Source organism: Ruditapes philippinarum, unplaced genomic scaffold, assembly GCF_026571515.1.
Source record: "Ruditapes philippinarum isolate M1 unplaced genomic scaffold, ASM2657151v2 ctg54_1_1_1_1, whole genome shotgun sequence".
Lineage (NCBI taxonomy): Eukaryota > Metazoa > Mollusca > Bivalvia > Venerida > Veneridae > Ruditapes > Ruditapes philippinarum.
In genome coordinates, this window is record NW_026866108.1 from 35,442 (window position 1) to 56,699 (window position 21,258).

Consider the following 21,258-nt stretch of genomic DNA (forward strand, 5'->3'; position numbering starts at 1 on the left):
CTACTACAGTAACCATTCTCTATTGTATAAAACTAATAAAGACAAAACCAATTATAAAAGAAACTAACTTTTGCGTCTTGAAAAAGAATTGAAACGGAATCAATCTTATTTATATAAACAAACTGGGAACTTAACAAAGATAATTTCAAACAATACGTACGGGTATACTGCCAACTTTTTCAATTTCTGTTTGTAAGTGATCACATTTCTGAAAAACTTTACTGTACTGTATAGTAATTTTCTCCTTAATTTTTTTTATTAACTAAACAATCTAAACAATCTATATCCTAATATATGTTTTTAATAGAGGGCCGAGCTGACCTGTGCCGAGTTGGTATAGGGCCGAGTTGACGAGTTGACCCATTACCCAGCAGAAAGTCAGTAGTTAAACCTCTTTGAATTCAGTCACAATAAAAAAAATGCCTACGCCTATTTTTAACAAGATCATTTTTATGTCAGACATTCTTAAAGACCAATCACCTAATTAGTTCGAAAACTCAATTTGAAGGCAGGATTGGGGACCATTTATCATTATATAAGGTAAGTCTACGGGAAAATTATACGTTAGTCTGACCCCTCCGCATGACATACGGAACGACAGCGACAGCTATTATATCATCCAACCAAAAACGCAATCGTAACAACTCGGCAATCTCCGTCAAGTTCGGAGATTGACCTCGTATGTAAGTGTAGGAATACACCAAATTGTTATACGGCCCGGCGAAGCACCGATTTTAATTATTGATGTAAACAAAGATGGCGGAGTTTTCCCAGTGAATTCCAAACTCCTCACAGTGATTACCTCCCTTGGCAGAATTGTACTGATAAGGGGAGATCACTGCGTAGGAGATTGAGTGAATTCTTGTAAGTCGCCCGAGGAGTTCCGATTGCTCGAACATAATAGTATGAATATACAGAACGGATGCGGTATGTCGGTCTAACCTACGCTAAGAAACTAAACATGTAAACAAATAGTAATTTAATGCTGGGAGTTGTTGACAAGTTTATTTCCAATAGATTTAGTAAAGTCCACCTAAAATAAGTGAATTCATAGGTACAAAAGCAAACAATACATTATTTATATATTTATTATTATGGTTGTAGAAACCGAAAGTACAAAAATCAACAAGTTGACATTTAGTCGGATTTGTTTAAAATTGAACATCAGTAGGCATATTTAAATTACAAATTGTTGTCAGACATATTTTCAAGCATAAGTGTACCGGAACAGACATTAGATGTCAAATATATACATTCGTTTTACATTATCTCTGTTTCAGTTTAATCTGAAACCACGTGGTAGACCTACTTTCAACCCGTATTGTTTCCGAGGTTATTATAGATAATAGCCGAGGCAGTTCCGAATGCCAAAACCGAAAGTAGCATAAGAGGAATCATTGTAAATTTCCATTTTATTTTCTTGCTTTACATTATAATATTGCAAGTTATACTGGTAAAATTGCATTAATTATTTTATGTGTTAAATAATCGATGATTTAATATATTTATTACATCAATGAGAATTTGGTGTCTTTGAATAGATACTGTCAGAACAAAATATTATTTACAGTGTATTCTGGCTTCCATATCTATACTGGTCGGAGACCATCAACCGGACACTTTTGGAACATTTTTCCGTACAGATTTCATTATTTTTAACCTAGAGACCAAAAAATTTGACACAGTTCAGCTAAGTTCTTCTCTTAACTAACAAACTAGTTTGTTTATTTCTGATTGTATTGACACTTATATCATAGGCTCGACAAGGAGGGTATCAAAATTACCTACATTGTCTACACTGCAGTACCATGTGTCCGGACAGATATATACATGATGTGATTTAATTCAGATAAAAGCTTGGGTGTTTTGATTTTTGATTTGTAACATGATATAAAATATGTCAGCAACAAATGCTGAAGTTTTGGATATTCTATTATTCACTCTGCAAATGATTATAGCTGGTATATGAGGTCAGGCATTGCTTTCATGACCCCTGAATTGCAACGTCAACATTCTTGAAATAGACATTAAAAAATACCATTTACGGAGGTTGAAATAAATTTATTTACTTAATTTTAAAAGAAACATGCACTTATTGTTGATAAAAAAGTGACTGACAACCACTGAACAAAGAAAATATTAAATTAAGCATTTTCGGGGCCGTCCGGGTTTGGTGGTTGTCCGGTTTTGGTGGTCCCCAACCAGTATGGGTTTACAGACACTTCAATCCCCAGCCACTTCACCCTAGGCCCTTTTTTGCAGACACTTCACCCCTCAGACAGTTCACCCCTCATTTTAAGAAATTTGATTGAGACACTTCACCCCCCATTTTTATTTGTTTGGGTCGTCAGACCAAACAAATAATGGTAGCGAAATTTCAGAGTCTAATGTTCTTAATTGCAAATGCCGAAAGTAGTCCACTTTTTTGAAGCGGTTACTTCCCTTTTGTATGTACACTAAAGCCGAAAAATTCAGGGGAGATCACTGCGTAAAGATGGTCAAAGACAGGCGCATCAATTTTCAAGCAAAGTAATTCCCGAATGGTCGAAGATTTCTAATATTGTTTTCTGGTATTTTCTGATCGAAAATAACTAAATACAAAGCGGACATTCAATCTCTGACACAGAAGTTTATGACAAACCTAACAACACAAGTAGTTCTCAAAACAGCTTAAAACTAGCGATTTAAAAGAAAGAAATATTTTATTTTGTTACAAGTATCCAACAAATTACAACGCATTTAAAGTTAAACAATAGCGTTGGCTTATAGAATTGTCAATAAATGCACAATCACAAATTACGCGGATGAATATGATTTTTATCAATGAAAATACTATTTTTAGCCATGTAGATTACCGAATACTACACAAACCGAGTAGTGGAATATATAGATTCTACATGTCGGACTGTTTGGGCGAGAGGATTTTCGCTAAAATATTTACTTCAATTTTAAACAACAGGTTTACCCTGAACAAAATACCTCGAAATTAATAAGGATTACAAACCTGAATGCAATGGAAGTTCTAAATTTAGAATGACTTGATATTATTCAGACACACTGTGTATAACTTCTCCGTGGTACAGTGGTAACGCGCTCGCTTAGTGAGTGAGAGGTCTCGAGTTCGAAACACAGTCGAGGAAAATTTTTTTTGGTTAAATTCTTTTTTTAATTGTTTTTGTTAAGGAAGTAGCCATGATTTACAAGGATAAAGTGTGGCTGTCGTAAAAAAAGTACATAAATGATTTTTTGATGCAACTCTAGTTATGCAGAATTCCGTATGTGCCTTACAAAATGAATTATAATACATAAAAATAAACTTATACAGGAAAATGCATACAGATATACAGTACGATTTAGATTGCAAAGATCAGAAAATACCAAAGAACATGAAGCCCTTTGATTCTTTATAAATATACATGCTTATAGTAAGCTTCAGGATTATTTACATCTGTGTTAAACAACAGTTAAAAGTCGTTACAAGCCCTAATTTAGAATAATATGGTTTTCTTCAGGCCGTTCACATATAAATTTAACCGTGGCTGAAGGGTTTTCGGGCTCGCTTAGGAAGCGAGAGGTCTGGAGTTCAAATCCCAGTAAAGGTAACTTATTTTTTTAAATTGTTAAAGTCAAATAAACATTGGATTGAATATCAGTGTTGCAATTAGTCTTATAGCCAATTTACTACAATTAAAACGCTGGAAAGCATTGGTGGCACTAAACATATAATCTCACAACCTGCACCTTTCTTACATTCTGAGACCCAAACAAATTCAGCGCCTTCTGTGCTTTGATTTATTTTGTGTTAAACAATCATTTATGTAGAAAATGTTAAATGTATTCAATAGTGATCAAGTATGTTTATTGTAGGGGAGGCTGATATGGGCTAGAAAGGGCGAGGCTTGCCGAGCCCTTTCTGCCCATATCAACCGAGCCTGATAAAATTGATATCAAAAGACAGAAGCATGTTTTTCTACATTTGTATTTATCATGTAACACAATAAAAACTGTCAAAATAGCAAAATAATCTACTTTTGAATAGCGAATTTGGTAAAAAAGGGGATTTTGTTCAAAGAAATAATTCTTGAAAACAAATTCCTGCGCCCCTGAAACTTACAGTAAAATATGTAAATGGTGGCCATTTTTTCTTTCGACTCTGATAAAAGATACAACAGATTGTAACACGATAAAATTCTTACCTTTAAACATCAAAAGCCCTGGGGTTTAAACTGGCCCCGCTCCGGGGGCCTATATACAGGTGAGCAACCTCAGGGTCATCATGGCCCTCTTGTTTCATACTGTCAAACCATTATGACTAATTTTAAGCACAGAAAATTTACCGGCAACACTATCAGATGGTTCTTGTAAGGAAGAGCAAGAGGCATTTTAGGGGAAAATATACCTATTTTTGGCTAAGGGAACAGCCTTTACTCGGCTGTAAAATACAGTGAAAAAGATTTACTATCAATATTTTGGACTGATTTTTAGTGCTTTAATCTGAAATAACTTCAAGGTCTTCTAAAAATCAATAGATTATAAATTCTAGTACTAACTCCCCCCCCCCCCCCTCCAAAAATTAAATTGTACCTGTCTTAACGCATACATGAGATTTATTTCAAATTTGTACTGCCTACAACAAATTTGGCGGACATGTTATGACATCATCGTAAAATAATCAATTCCATGAAAGCTGGTAGTAGCTACCAGTGTGTCTAGCAGGTAAGGGTTGGTTACGCAGGAAGATTAAATTTCAAAAAAATATCGATGAAATAACCCTATGCATTTTTAAAAAAGAAAAACAATTTGTGTATTATTGAATACTATATTATTTTCATTGTGATGAACATAAACAGTTTAGTTTCTGTTAACTTATACTGTATTATAGTCTACTCAATAGATTAAAATGCCTACATAAAATCTATGGAAAAAATCAACTTGCTACTCCTGTGATAATAGTGATTTTGTCAACATTGGTTAACAAAGCATCACCAGTTTTAGATACCCCACAACACTGAACAACAAAAGCTATAATAGCCCTTTATAACATTTTTTTTTTCAGAAATAAAATATATTTGGTCTATACCATAGTAAGACAGTAAGACAAACTTTATTTACAGTGTGTGATGGTTAACAGTACAAAACATAAGCTTTAAGCTTGTATCCGACATGAACAAAAGATAATAAGAAACAAAAATAAAGAAACAAATGTTAAGATAATAATACATTCAATTAATTCCATGTTGTCATTGTTATGAAAATCAGAGCATTTAAAATGAAAATACAGTCCTGTCTAATGAAGTATGGATAACAGGGAATTCTAACACGACCTGCATTTTTCACTATCAAATATAGAAGAACCGAAAGTGTGTGTTATTATGCAACAGAGTCACAGTTTTAGATATGTGACGTAATCATTATGCATGTGACGTAACCACTAAAAGAATCCGACGCGCTTATAATAAGAACGGAAACAAATCAGGCGCAATTTTGCTGAATATCAGGTACAGCAGCATTTATTTGTTGATGTCGTGTTAGAATCGAAATAATATATTCAAATCGCTGATTTTATCGCTGGATAACATCACTGTTTGTCGTTCGGATGCGCATCATTATATCACTTGGGCTACACCCTCGTGATATAATTCCTCGCATCCGAACTCTTAACAGTGATGTTATTGAGCGATAAAATCACTGTTTGAGATATATTATTTCTTAATTACATATATACATAGTACATAATTCAAGGAAATGGTAACTAAATTATTTTCAAGCAAAAATGGGAATTAAGTGAAATAGAACATGAATCAAAAATTTTTAGATACACATAGAGCAGGCACATTTTTCATTACTACATGGTTTTAAAATCTGACTTGTACATGTAATTACATGTATGTTCCTTACTACGCCCCAAGTAAGGGCTACTTAAGCTAAAAATAGAAATACCTTTAAACGTCTATTTCTACAGAACTACATGTAATTGATGGATGATCACTAAAATTTGTCTAGCATTCTTAGATAGCCTTTTATCAAGTTTGCTTATATTAATTTGATTGGCCCCTTTTAGGGGTCTCTAGAGCTAAAAATAGAAAAACCTTTTGACAACTTCTTCTACAGAACTAATGGATGGATGATCACCAAACTTTGTCTGTAGCATTTTTGGGTAGTCTTTTATCAAGTTTGCTCATATTAATTTGATTGGCCCTTTTTAAGGACTGCTAAAGCTAAAAATAGAAATAAATTTAAACATTTCCTTGTACAGAACCAATTGATGGATGATCACCAAATTTTGTCTGTAGCATTCTTGGGTAGTCTTTTATCAAGTTTACTCATATTAAATTCATTAGCCCCTTTTAGGGACTGCTTAAACTAAAAAATAGAAAAAAAACCTTTGAACATCATTTCCTACAGAATAATTGATTGATGGTCACTAAACTTTGTCTGTAGCATTCCTGGGTAGTCTTTTATCATGTTTGCGCATATTAATTTGATTGGCACCTTTTAGGGGCCACTAAAGCTAAATATAGAAATACCTTTTAACATCTCCTTCTACAGAACTGATTTATAGATGCTCACCAAATTTTGTCTGTAGCATTCTTAGGTAGTCTTTTATCAAGTTTGCTCATATTAATTTGATTGGCCCCTTTTAGGGGTCAATTAAGCTAAAAAAAGAAAATCTTTGAACATCATTTCCTACTAAAATATGATGAATGATCACCAAACTTTGTCTGTAGCATTCTTAAGTAGTCTTTTATCAAGTTTGCTCATATTAATTTGATTGGTATCTTTTACTGGGCTGCTAGTTTCATAGTTTCATTTCTGAATGTTACAGGATTATAGTCAATATATGAATATCATAGTTTCATTTCTGATTGTTACAGGTTTACAGTCAACATATGAATATCATAGTTTCATTTCTGATTGTTACAGGATTACAGTCAACATATGGATATCATAGTTTCATTTCTGATTGTTACAGGTTTACAGTCAACATATGAATATCATAGTTTCATTTCTGATTGTTACAGGATTACAGTCAACATATGAATATCATAGGGTTTTTTTTCTGATTGTTATAGGATTACAGTCAACACATGGATATCATAGTTTCATTTCTGATTGTCAACATATGAATATCATAGTTTCATTTCTGATTGTTACAGGATTACAGTCAACATATGAATATCATAGTTTCATTTCTGATTGTTATAGGATTACAGTCAACATATGAATATCATAGTTTCATTTCTGATTGTTACAGGATTACAGTCAACATATGGATATCATAGTTTCATTTCTGATTGTTACAGGTTTACAGTCAACATATGAATATCATAGTTTCATTTCTGATTGTTACAGGTTTACAGTCAACATATGAATATCATAGGTTTTTTTTCTGATTGTTATAGGATTACAGTCAACACATGGATATCATAGTTTCATTTCTGATTGTCAACATATGAATATCATAGTTTCATTTCTGATTGTTACAGGATTACAGTCAACATATGAATATCATAGTTTCATTTCTGATTGTTATAGGATTACAGTCAACACATGAATATCATAGTTTCATTTCTGATTGTTACAGGATTACAGTCAACATATGGATATCATAGTTTCATTTCTGATTGTTACAGGTTTACAGTCAACATATGAATATCATAGTTTCATTTCTGATTGTTATAGGATTACAGTCAACACATGAATATCATAGTTTCATTTCTGATTGTTACAGGATTACAGTCAACACATGAATATCATAGTTTCATTTCTGATTGTTATAGGATTACAGTCAACACATGAATATCATAGTTTCATTTCTGATTGTAACAGGATTACAGTCAACAGATGAATATCATAGTTTCATTTCTGATTGTTACAGGATTACAGTCAACACATGAATATCATAGTTGCATTTCTGATTGTTACAGGATTACAGTCAACATATGAATATCATAGTTTCATTTCTGATTGTTACAGGATTACAGTCAACATATGAATATCATAGTTTCATTTCTGATTGTTATAGGATTACAGTCAACACATGGATATCATAGTTTCATTTCTGATTGTCAACATATGAATATCATAGTTTCATTTCTGATTGTTACATGATTACAGTCAACATATGAATATCATAGTTTCATTTCTGATTGTTATAGGATTACAGTCAACACATGAATATCATAGTTTCATTTCTGATTGTTACAGGATTACAGTCAACAGATGAATATCATAGTTTCATTTCTGATTGTTACAGGATTACAGTCAACACATGAATATCATAGTTTGATTTCTGATTGTTACAGGATTACAGTCAACATATGAATATCATAGTTTCATTTCTGATTGTTACAGGATAACAGTCAACATATGAATATCATAGTTTCATTTCTGATTGTTATAGGATTACAGTCAACACATGAATATCATAGTTTCATTTCTGATTGTTACAGGATTACAGTCAACATATGAATATCATAGTTTGATTTCTGATTGTTACAGGATTACAGTCAACATATGAATATCATAGTTTCATTTCTGATTGTTACAGGTTTACAGTCAACATATGAATATCATAGTTTCATTTCTGATTGTTACAGGATTACAGTCAACACATGAATATCATAGTTTCATTTCTGATTGTTACAGGTTTACAGTCAACATATGAATATCATAGTTTCATTTCTGATTGTTACAGGATTACAGTCAACATATAGATATCATAGTTTCATTTCTGATTGTTATTTAATTACAGTAATTGACTGACTGTGTGTAAGAAGAGGAATGGAGGAAATACACAGGAAGATTCTGCGTGAGAATCGCTCCTATCTTGTTAAAGAGATTGAGGATGTTCTCGGCATCACAGATTATCTACATGAAAAAGATATATTAACAACTAACATGATTCAAGACATTCATGTAAGCTTTTTGAAGTTTTTAGACATTTAAGGGCTTTTTTTTTACATGAACAAACAGGAATAAATTTTTCAGGACTTGTGTATCAATTGATTTAGGTCTTGACAAAGAAATTGTGTACAAAATTTCAGATGATTCCCTCTATCTGTGTTCCCAGAATAATTTATTATGTAAAATGACCAAACCTAGATAAAAATTGTGCAAAAAATGGCTCCTTTTTATTATGCCCCCGCCAAGGGGCATATAGTGTTACCCTGTTCCGTCCTTCCGTCCTTCTGTCATCATCAGTTTCCGTTCATTATCTTAATAACCGTTGCACATATTGAACTGAAATTTGACATATACGTAGATATGTCATGAGAAAATACAGGTCAAGTTCGAAATTGGTCATGGTTCGATGTTTTTTGGCAGAGTTATGCCCCTTTTACTTTGAAAATAATATGAAATTTTCAGTTTCCGTTTATTATCTCCCCAACGGTACAACACATTCAACTCAAACTTGACATATGGATATGTCATGAGAAAATACAGGTCAAGTTCGAAATTGGTCATGGTTCGATGATTTTTGGCAGAGTTATCCCCCTTTTACTTTGAAAATAATATGAAATTTTCAGTTTCTGTTCATTATCAACCCAACAGTGTTACATATTCAACTCAAAATTGACATATGGATATGTCAAAGGAATGCGCAGGTCAAGTTGGAATTTGGTCATGGTTCGATGATTTTTTTTGGCAGAGTTATGTCCCTTTCACTTTTGATAATAATATAGATACATCTTAGGAATAAGCAGTTTAAGTTTGAATTTGTCGTGGGTTCAATGATTTTGGACAAACTTATCTTTCCTGAATGTTGGAAAAAATTTGAACTTTCAGTTTCAGCACTCATACTTTTGTGGAAATGTATATAGCCATTATTTTGGCTACAAATATGCAATATGCTATTTTCAAAAGGTTAAGACTGAATAATTTCAGTGCCTTGAACATTGTATAAAAATGGTTTGTGTTAACATTGAAAAGTTTTAAGGGCTTTGAACTTAGAATGAAAAAAATAATTTGTGCAAACAAATTTGGAACTAAATACATGTATTATAACATTTGAAATTTTGGCTGCATGCGGGGGCATCCATGGCATGATGACACATTTCTAGTTTCAATTTAAATCTAAGTATATTTCTTTATTATCTTTTGCAGATGTTTATGCTCGCCCTTGATTTATGCAAGAATTTCAAATTTTATGCTTTAAAGGTTTTGACCTCAGTGGTGCTCCTTTAAGAAAGCAAATGGTAAAACTTCTAAAATGTGCAGAACTGTCTTGAAATATCAATTCTAGCTTTAGCCATTAATTCTTTGTAAAACTGTGACTTATAGAAGAGCTTTAACTGATGCTTAATAAAAATTTTTTTATATGATCTCTTTCTTAAAGCTGCCTTCTATAAATTTTATAAAAACAGAAATAACTACATTTTGTTAATAAATGTTATCATGTCGACTCTCGTTCTTATTTTGGGGCCCCGATAACCAACTTGAGTTTTATTGTCCCCCGCCTTTTCAAAGAAAAAAGGGGGATATAGAAATAGGCTCCGTCCGTCTGTCCGTCCGTCCGTCACACTTTCGTGTCCGGTCCATAACTTTGTCATTTATGAAAGGAATTTGAAATAACTTGGCACAAATGTTTATTATAATAAGACGATGTGTCATGCGCAACAACCAGACCCCTACCTCCAGGGTCAAGGTCACACTTGCTCATTCAAGGTCAACATTGCCTATTTGAGGGTATATGTCGTGTCCAGTCCATAACTTTCTTATCTATGAAGGGATTTTGTAAATACTTGCCATAATTGTTCACAATAATCAGACAATGTGTCATGCGCAAAAACCAGTCGCCTACCTTCAAGGTCAAGGTCACACTTGGAGGTCAAATATTAACATAGTCTGTTACAGGGTATATTTCGTGTCCGGTCCATAACTTTGTCATTTATCAAAGGAATTTGAAGTTACTTGGCACAAATGTTTGTTATAATAAAACGATGTGTCATGCGCAACAACCAGACCCTTACCTTCAGGGTCAAGGTCGTTTTTGCTCATTCAAGGTTAACATTGTCTATTTGAGGGTATATGTCGTGTCCGGTCCATAACTTTCTTATCTATGAAGGGATTTTGTAAATACTTGCCATAATTGTTCACAATAATCAGACCATGTGTCATGCGCAAAAACCAGTCACCTACCTTCAAGGTCAAGGTCACACATGGAGGTCAAATATTAACATAGTCAGTTACAGGGTGTATTTCGTGTCAGGTCCATAACTTTGTCATTTATCAAAGGAATATGAGATAACTTGGCACAAATGTTTGTTATAATAAGAAGATGTGTCATGCGCAACAACCAGACCCGTACCTTCAGGGTCAAGGTCGTACTTGCTCATTCAAGGTCAACATTGTCTATTTGAGGGTATATGTCTTGTCCGGTCCATAACTTTCTTATCTATGAAGGACTTTTGTAAATACTTGCGATAATTGTTCACAATAATCAGATGATGTGTCATGCGCAAAAACAGGTCACCTACCTTCAAGGTCAAGGTCACACTTGGAGGTCAAATACTTACATAGTCTGTTTCAGGGTATTTTTTGTGTCAGGTCTATTACTTTTTCATAGATCAAAGGATTTTGAAAATACTTCGCACAAATAGTCACTATAATAAGAGGATGTGTCATGCGCAACACCTGCATCCCTACTTCCAAGGTCAAGGTCACACTTAGCGGTTAAAAATTAACATAATCTGTTATAGGGTATATTTTGTGTCGAATCTAGAACTTCTTCATAGTTCAAGGGATTTTGAAATAACTTGGCACAAATAGTTACAATAATAAGTCGATATGTCAGGTACAACACCTGCACCCCTATCTCTTAAGGTCAAGGTCACACTTAGAGGTCAAAGGTTAACAGAGTCTGTTATTTGGTATATTTTTTGTCCCGTCCATTACTTCTTCATAGATTAAGGGATTTTAAAAATACTTGGCACAAATAGTCACAATGATTAGATGATATGTCATGCGTAACATCTGTGTCCCTACCTCCAAGGTCAAGGTCACACTTAGAGGTCAAAGATTTACATAGTCTGTTATAGGGTATATTTTGTGTCCAATCTATAACTTCTTCATAGTTCAAGGGATTTTGAAAATACTTGGCACAAATAGTCTCAATAATAAGACGTTATGTCATGCACAACACCTGCTCCCCTACCTCCAAGGTCAAGGTCACACTTAGAGGTCAAAGCTTAACATGATAGATTTTTAAATTCCGTGTTTCATTTTATTTTTTTAACAAATTTATTGTTACATTTGCAGATCTAGCATTGATCATAATTTTGGACTGAATGTCCTGAGATCCATACTTCAATCTTTTGAAATAGCACAATTTTATGCTTCATATAAAACTCCCGGGGCGGGGGATGTTGGTAACTCTGTTACAAATTCTTGTTAGCCTAAAGTTCTGCAACCTCAATGTGGTGAAATAGGAAGCACAATTTCTATTTGCATCGCCTTTGGGTCATCCGTACATTGATAGAAAATCAACAAACATAGCTTTAATTAGTAGTTCAAATTTAACAATGTATTTCTACATTAAATAACAGATCTTTTGATACAATATGTATTATATCTTTTTTTTATGAGATGATTACTTTTTTGTAAATGACAGGGCTAATGTTAAGATAAAACGGTAAAACTTTGTTTGCACAAGAGATTGTCATATTTACTGCGTATAATTTATAAAATGCAGCTTTAACTGATATGATCTATTTCTGAATTGATATGATCTCTATTTCAATAGACATGATATCATTTTAAAAATATTTTAATTTTTGAGCTAGGTAATAGAGGGGGCAAATATGAAATGAACATTAAAGAAGAGCATTAAAGCATAATTTATACAAACTTTAATGAAGATCCTGTAAAAAAAAAACCTCTGCAAATATTTCACATTTTTAGGCACCCATAGTGAACATAATATTAAAATGCTTCTCTGTGATAAACATGTTACTATTCTTCTGTAAAGTCAGATATTTTTCGTGAGGACAAAATCAACCTGTGGGACTATTGTCATGGAAAATATTCATAAATTTCTATCTTGATAATAAGTCCCAAGTGCTTATTTTGTCTACAGGAAAATATCTGACTTTACAGTGGAAAGGTAAAGTCTAAAATTTATATGATACTTAATTTTCATGAAAATCATCAATTTCAAATTTAAACCCCTTTGAAATTTTCTGGTTACTGATAAGTAACTTAAAAGTCATCTATTTCTGACTTTTAAAATTTTAAAATGTTTATATTGTTTTACAGGCTGAACCAACTCCAATAGCCAGAGCCAGAAAACTGTTAGATATTTTACCTAAAAGAGGAAGATCTGCATTTGATACATTTTGTAATGTTTTAATCAGGACAGGTCAGAGAGAAATTGCTGTGAAGTTAAATCCACAGCTTGCCCATTCTGGTGTAACACCCATTGAACCAGAAAGTAAACCTGGTTCAAACAAGACTGCACCTACCAAATCATCATCCGGTAGTCAACCTGCCGGTGGGAAACTATCATCATCAGGTAGTCAACCAGCCGGTGGGAAACTTTCTAATCCTGCTTATCCTGTACCGGTACAAATGCCGTTTGAACACAACGAAACAAAGAGCTCACCATCACCAGCCAGTAAATCAGAAATGAGCTTACCACAGCCACCAGCTTTTGGAGCTTGTGGAGGAAAAGCTGGTTCCCAGCCTTCAACACCGAATGATGAGCATCAGCCAGTATTTGGAACTCAGGAATCAAGGGAGGAAACTCCATTTGATCCTGCTGAAGAAGAGTTACTAGAAAATTTTCCAAAACCAAAGCCAGGTATCCTAGACTTATCAGTGTATATATATAGTTTTATCTTGACTACAGATATATAAGAGCATTTAAAGAGGTGATTTGTCATATTGGTGTCATTGTGTAAATGATACTGATGATATTTGCTAACATCACAGCTGTGGCCTAGTGCCTCTCAACCAAGGACCATGGGTTTAAGCCCTTATTCAACATTTATTATATGTATTACATTCAAGCTAAAATAAATATGTTTAAACAAAAAAAAAATGTTCAAACAAATCTTTATTGGTAGTGAAACAGTAAAAAAACGCAACCCTTTTGTAACATTTAAAACATAATGATATCAAGGAAACATTACAAAACTTACATTTTACAGTGTTGAATATCATAAGCTAAACTTTTTTCTATATCTTCTGCTGTTTATTGTAATTATTGTGTAGAAAGTACAATTTGCAACTAAGGTTGAAATTTCTTTTCTTCAATTTAAGATTGGCCAAAATTGAAACTGACATTAGCCAGTAAAGACTTCGAAGTGAAGTTCTGTACAGGAGAGGAATTAAAGAAGCAACTCCATGATCCAAATGTAGGTGAAAATATTTAAATCTCGTCAGTTTCATATCATTCTGATATCGCTGTCATACACTGATCTATATCATTTTCAGTGGCATGACTTTGTCATCTTAAGATTCCATCAAACCATTGTCTCTGTGGTCATTGTGTGTGTTATAGGGGGTCAGTGTGTGTTATAATGGGTCAGGGTGTGTGTTATAGGGGGTCAGTGTGTGTTATAATGGGTCAGGGTGTAATATAGGGGTCAGTGTGTGTGATAATGGGTCAGGGTGTGTTATATGGGGTCAGTGTGTGTGATAATGGGTCAGGGTGTAATATAGGGGTCAGTGTGTGTTATAATTGGTCAGGGTGTAATATAGGGGTCAGTGTGTGTTATAATGGGTCAGGGTGTAATATAGGAGTCAGTGTGTGTGTGATAATGGGCCAGGGTGTGTTATATGGGGTCAGTGTGTGTTACATGGGGCCAGGGTGTGTTATATGGGGCCAGTGTGTGTTATATGGGGCCAGTGTGTGTTATATAGGGCCAGTGTGTGTTATATGGGGCCAGTGTGTGTTATCGGGGTCAGTGTGTGTTAAAGTGGGTCAAGGTGTGTTAAAGTTGGTCAGTGTGTGTTATATTGGGTCAGTGTGTGATATATGGGGCCAATGACTGTGTGTTATTTAGGGCCAGTGTGTGTTATGGTGGGTAAGTGTGTGTTATAGTGGGTCAGTGTGTGTTATAGTGGGTCAGGGTGTGTTATAGGGGGCCAGAGTGTGTTTTGGTGGGTCAGGGTGTGTTATAGGGATTTAGTAGTGTGTGTTATAGGGGTTTAATAGTGTATGTTATAGGGGTTAGTAGTGTGTGTTATAGGGGGTCAGTAGTGTGTGTTAAAGGAGTCAGTAGTTTGTCATAGGGGGACATTGTGTGTTATAGAGGGTCATTAGTGTGTGTTAAAGGAGTCAGTAGTTTGTCATACGGGGACATTGTGTGTTATAGGGGGTCATTTGTGTGTGTTATAGATGGTCAGGGATGAGTATTATAGGAGCTCGGTAGTGAGTTGTAACGGGTCAGTGTGAATTATAAAAGGTCATTAGTGTGTGTTATAGGGAGACAGTAGTGTATATTATAGAGGGTCAGAGGTGAGGGTATGAATTATCTTTATTAATACATGTAGCTTCTTTAAAAATTGAATTTTCCTTTAAAGTTTTTTACTTCAAATGTATGTTTGTAACTATGACCAACATCATATGTGAAAAGGTTCTTAACAAGTCAAATAGACAAATTTAGCAGATTAAATGTTAAAGACATTATTATATATTTATAGATATATCCAATGTCAGAAGATAAAGAGAGGCGAGCTTTGATTATCAGCAATAAAACATTTGATGGTGACATTTATGAAGAGAGGAAACTAACAGATTTTGACAGTATTCGTATACATCAGGTTCTCAAAAAAATGCAATTTAAAATTCAAACTAGTTCCAATGTAAAAAAGGAGGTAAGCAGTCTTGTTTTATCTTAAAGGAACTCCACTGAGGTTAATAAGCCTAAAACATAAAATTTTAATTTTTCACATAGACCAACACAAGCTATTAAAACAGAAATATAAATAAAATATAACTAAGAAACATACAAGAAATAAATTGAAAATCGTATGTTTGTGCTATTCTCTGTCCGATTCGAGTGAAAAGCGTTTAAACGCTTTTCAATTTTGGGTCATTTTTCACTATTATAATTATTATTTTGGAAAAACGGAACAAGCTGATGATCTGTAATTTTGCACATAAGTTATAAGTACAGATCTACATCAAATAGGGTAATAATCTCAAAAAAAAATTTCCAGTCCCGTCATGTCAAAAAATCTCAGTGGAGTCCCTTTAAAAGTAAACAATCATCCTTACAAGGCATGTTCATAGACCACTTTATTTCTACATTATATCTAGAAAACATCTTGTACCTACAGTGGTCAAACTTGATAAGTAATTGCATGTGCTCAGTTGTTGAAACGAAGTTAGGGGTGTATATAGGAGTTACTTGGTGGTCGGTCGAACAGTCTGTTGCATTTTCCTTGTCCTGAGCATAACTTGAAGACTTTAGGTTGGAATTCAATACAACTTCATACAATGGTCAACAACATTGAGAGGAAGTGCAGTACACAAGAACCATAGCTCTATCCAGAGTAATTATAGAGCTCTTTCTTCCATTTCCTTGTAGCAGAGCATAACATGAAATCTACTTGTTGGAATTCAATACAAGTTTGTACAATGGTCAAGTATATTGAGAGGAAGCGCATTACACAGGAACCATAACTCTTTCTTGACTCATTTTAGAGTTATTGCCCTTTGTTACTTTTTATTGTCCAGTGCATTACTTGAAAACTAATGGTTGGAATTCAGTGCAACTTCATACAATGGTCAAGTGCAGTGAGATGAAGTGCAATGCACAAGAACCATAATTAACTCTATTTGGACTAATTACATAGTTATTGCCCTTTGTTACTTTTTCTTGTCCAGTGCATAACTTGAAAACTAGTAGTTGGAATTCAATGCAACTTCATACAATGGTCAAGCTCAATGAGAGGAAGTGCAGTGTACAATACCATAACTTCATCTTCAGTATTTGCAGAGTTATTGCCCTTTGTTCCTTTTCCTTGTCCAGTGCATTACTTAAAAACTAATGTTTGGAATTCAATGCAACTTCATACAATGTTAAAGCACAATGAGAGGAAGTGCAGTGCTGTAGAACCATAACTTATCTGGACACATTACAGAGTAATTCACTAAAACTTCATCAATTGTCAACCGCAGTGAAAGGAAATGCAACATACTAGAACCACATCTATCTTTAATTGCCCACAACCATAACTTTATTTCAATACTCTTACAAGGTATTCTGTTACTAGTAACTTCCTTATTTCTGAAGCAGTTTTGTGGTGGTATTAATCACATTTAGTGATAGCTCTAGTTCATGTTAATGTAAATAAAAAATAATTTGAGAACACTTTTTCTTTATTGCTACAGTCAGTTATCTATTTAATTCTGTTTAAGGACGTTTTTGGGAGTTTTCATATAGACATAAAGGCTAAATTAAAACTGTTCTATAGAATTTCTTTAAACTTGGCATGTTGTTAGAATATGACAACAGAAACATTTTAAGAAAAAAAATTGGGGTCACTGTTCTTGTTTTTGAGTTATCTGCCCCTGAATCAGAATTTTTTACTTATTTAAGGTCATTTAAAGGGCAGATAACTTATACATACGTAAATGAATTCTTGTTTTTACTTCTTGGTCATGTTTTTCTTTTTATTGTTGAATACAATACATAATAACATGCAATGCCTTATATCGTTTCAGTTAATTTTTTTCAATGAAAATAAAGGTACTTTAAATTCATAAAAAATAGGTCAATTTTTAAGAAATAATGCACAGGTTAAGAGAAGAAGTGGGGAAAAATCTATCCACTCTAAATTTGTTCTTGGAATTTTGCATATTGTCTAAGACAAAAGTAAGTTTCATGAAAATAAGACAAAAAAAATGTATTGTTTCGCTTCATTGTAAATTATCTGCCCTTGAATTTAAGGAAAAAGTGCAATTCAAGGCAGATAACTCGAAAATGAGAACGGTGACCCCAAATATTTTTCCGTTTAAAAAGTTTCTGTTATCATATTCTAACAACATGCCAAGTTTACAAAAATTCTTGAACAAGTTTTATTTTGCCTATATGTCTAAATGAAAACTCCAGAAAAAGTCTTTAACAGGATAAATGAAAGATGTACAGGGTTTCAGCTGTAATTTGTTGGTAAAAAGCATATTTTTCCAATGTTTATCTAAAAAAAAAGGAAAAAAATTACCCTTATTGACCGCTGATTGATAAATCCAAATCCAGATAAAGTTGATAAAATTGTGACTGACAGCGGGGATTACATGTCAAATTGGCCTAATTGTCGCCAATTTGTCGGTCACATGCATGTTGGGAGATTTACTCACTGAAATTGCAAATTTTGAAATTTTTGTTTTTAAGGCTGTTTGCTTAAATATGGATGTATATCTTCTTTTCCAAGAAAAAATACTGCATATGATTGAGACACTTTTCAATTTTTGAATATATAAAAAAAATTGATAAAAACATGTACATCATAGAAATAATTACAATGTATATGAAATTGTAAAAAACTATCAGTTGAAAATTAAAAAAAAAAATTGTCCATCTCTAGCAGCTATATGCTAAGTATGTTCAGCATTATTGATGAACTTTTCCATCGTTTAAGGTGATATATAAAATTTAATAAATTTAACTATCAGTTAAAAATTAAACAGAGAATTTTACAGAAGAAAATAATATTTAACAAGATGATTAATCATAGATAAAAGCTAGAAGAAATATCTTCACACATATATTTTCTATAAAAACTTGTGTCTACATCAAGTTTAAAAACATCAGATGTTGCAGTCAATAAATATAACATCAATAATTATTACAACAGCTGTTGAAATGTAGCAATAATTGTCTGACTAAAATTCATTGACAGTATATCAAAAGTTAATGTAAACAACCCCCCCCCCCACATTTTAACCTTCACTGGCTGGCCAGCAGAGTTTACTGATGCAACCAGTACAAACCAAGGTCAGCCATCTCATCCATGTCATCTGATCATAGACTGCACTGTTCCTTCAGCAGTCACTACAAATTTTGAAAATTTACAATTTTTCTTTAATTTTGCCTAAAAAAGATGAATAGTTTTGGCCACATTGTATGATGGACATGATTGTATAAAGGACAAGTCCATTTAAGATATTTAGAGTGGTAAAGGTTAAACATTTTAATGAGATTTCATGATTACATACAGTCTAACCTGTGTATACTAGTCAACAAGGAGACTCTGTTAAAATGGGCAATTATACACAAGATGACAACTATATCCAGGTTGCCATGGACATAATGTATACAGGGATGAAAATTAGACCATATTTGTATTTTCATGCTATATCTGTTACATGTAACACTTCAATAAACATGTACAGACTATATGTACAATAGTAACTTTACTTAACAAATAAGTATATAAAATAGTATATAAATCAGTGTCTGTTTGTAAAAAAAGTCCTACATTGAATTGGTTAAAAACCATTTGAAATAAAAGTGGCAACTAACAGCATTAAAGATTGTTTCATTAAAAGACAGGGTCAGATTTTGTGACTACTAATGCCATTTAGACAGGCATCTGTGTCCTGGTTATATATTATGTTATTTTTGCATTGACATAATTATAGTTCATGTATGGTATAACTGTATTACTAGCAGGTAATATTATTTTGTTTATTATCAGGAGTTGGAAAATATTTTAGCGGCGGAGAGAGGGCAAGATAGTGCCAAGCTGAGCATGTTTGTAGTCATTATACAATCATATGGGGGGAAAGGCACAATAATGTGTACTGACGGAAAAATGTTGCCAGTACAGGATATTGTTAACATGTTCTCGGCTAAAAACTGTCCATCTATGGTCGGGATACCTAAAGTCTTCCTCATTCAGGCATGTGGAACCATCATGAAAAGTTTGTATATAACGGCTTTATCTGTTATGTTATCAAAATAAAGTGTAGAAATTTATAATGATTATTCACTGTGACTCTTTTGTAGCATTTTGCATGTTAAAGACATTCTTTTCTGTTTGTTACTAATACAGGAAGTTTTAATATACCCCACCACAAAATGTAGGGGAGACTATTCTGGACTCACTTTGTCGTGTCAGTCAGTCAAATGGTCTGTCCCTCTGTCTTCATTATGTCCTCATTTTAACTCCATTAACCATTAAGAATTTTTTCTCTTGGCTCAGATGTTTACCTTAGCAAGGCAATGTGTAGAACCCATGCTGCCTCCATGCCAGCTCAAGGTCAATGTCACAGTTGAAAGTCAGTAACAATTTTGTGTCTGCTCTGTAAACCCTTGATGGATTTTACAAACTAAGCTTAAAAGTTCATTTTAATGACCCAAACAGGCTCTGTGCTGATTTAAAGATTAAGGTCACAAACAAGGTCAAATGTCAGAAAGTTTCATGTCTGCTCTGAATCTTATACCCCGTGAAGTATTTTCTTCAAGCTATGCTCAAGTGATAACCATATTAAGGCCATGTGCAGAACTCATTCATTTGTTGGACAATTTTGTGTCCACTTTGTAAAGCCTTTACCCCTGAAAGGATTTCCCTCAATCTGAACTCAAATGTTTACCTTAACAAGGGGATGTGTTGATCCAATGCCACCACTGTGTCAGCTCAAGGTAAAGTCATACTTGATGGTCAAATGTCAGACAATTTTGTGTTTTAAATCCTATATTTCTTGAAGAGGATTTTCCTCAACTGACCCAGATGTTCAGCAACCTATGCTGCAGCTGTGCTGACTTGGGGTCAAAGTCACCCTTGAAAGTCAAATGTCAGACACTTTCATTTCTATAAATCCTTTACCCCTGGAAGGATTTTCTTCAAACTTGGTTCAAACAACTTTGCATAAATGCACATTAAGAGGATATTTGTGTGATTAGGTCTCTAGGTGAAAGGTCAAGGACACACTTGTATGTAGTGAATATTTGTTCATGTTTTATGCTTACTTTGCTTGTTATTCATGGACTGATTTTGAATCATTATCTATAAATATATGTGACAAGATCAGGTCATCAATTCTGTCATTCAAAGAGTTTGAAATACCAGAGCAACTTACTTTTGTGTTACAATAAGGATACTTGTCACATACAAAACACCAGGTTGACAGCTAGAAAGGTAAAGGTTGTACTTGGATGTCAAAATAGTACATTGGTGGTTGTGTCTGGTCAAATGTTTGTCGTTCATTCATAGATGTTTTTTTTTTAAAATAATTTAGTTAACTAAGAGTGTGTTTATGTTCCTTTACACTTGTAACACTCATTTTATATTTACCATGGCTTT

General features: G+C 33.5%; 1 protein-coding gene across 2 annotated transcripts in view; it reads left to right on the forward strand.

The window, feature by feature from the left end:
• The first annotated feature begins 1,367 nt into the window (after positions 1–1,367).
• The window catches only part of LOC132731355 (caspase-2-like), a 29,931-nt gene continuing 10,040 nt past the window's right edge, over positions 1,368–21,258 (forward strand). Inside the window, exons 1-6 of one of the 2 annotated variants that reach the window (XM_060717531.1) lie at positions 1,368–1,453; positions 8,756–8,919; positions 13,258–13,801; positions 14,263–14,357; positions 15,649–15,822; positions 19,651–19,876. In XM_060717531.1, coding sequence (XP_060573514.1) covers positions 8,785–8,919; positions 13,258–13,801; positions 14,263–14,357; positions 15,649–15,822; positions 19,651–19,876 — 1,174 coding nt within the window. In that variant the 5' untranslated portion in view covers positions 1,368–1,453; positions 8,756–8,784. The remainder of the gene's footprint in view (positions 1,454–8,755; positions 8,920–13,257; positions 13,802–14,262; positions 14,358–15,648; positions 15,823–19,650; positions 19,877–21,258) is intronic. The other variant, XM_060717530.1, reaches the window with a different exon arrangement.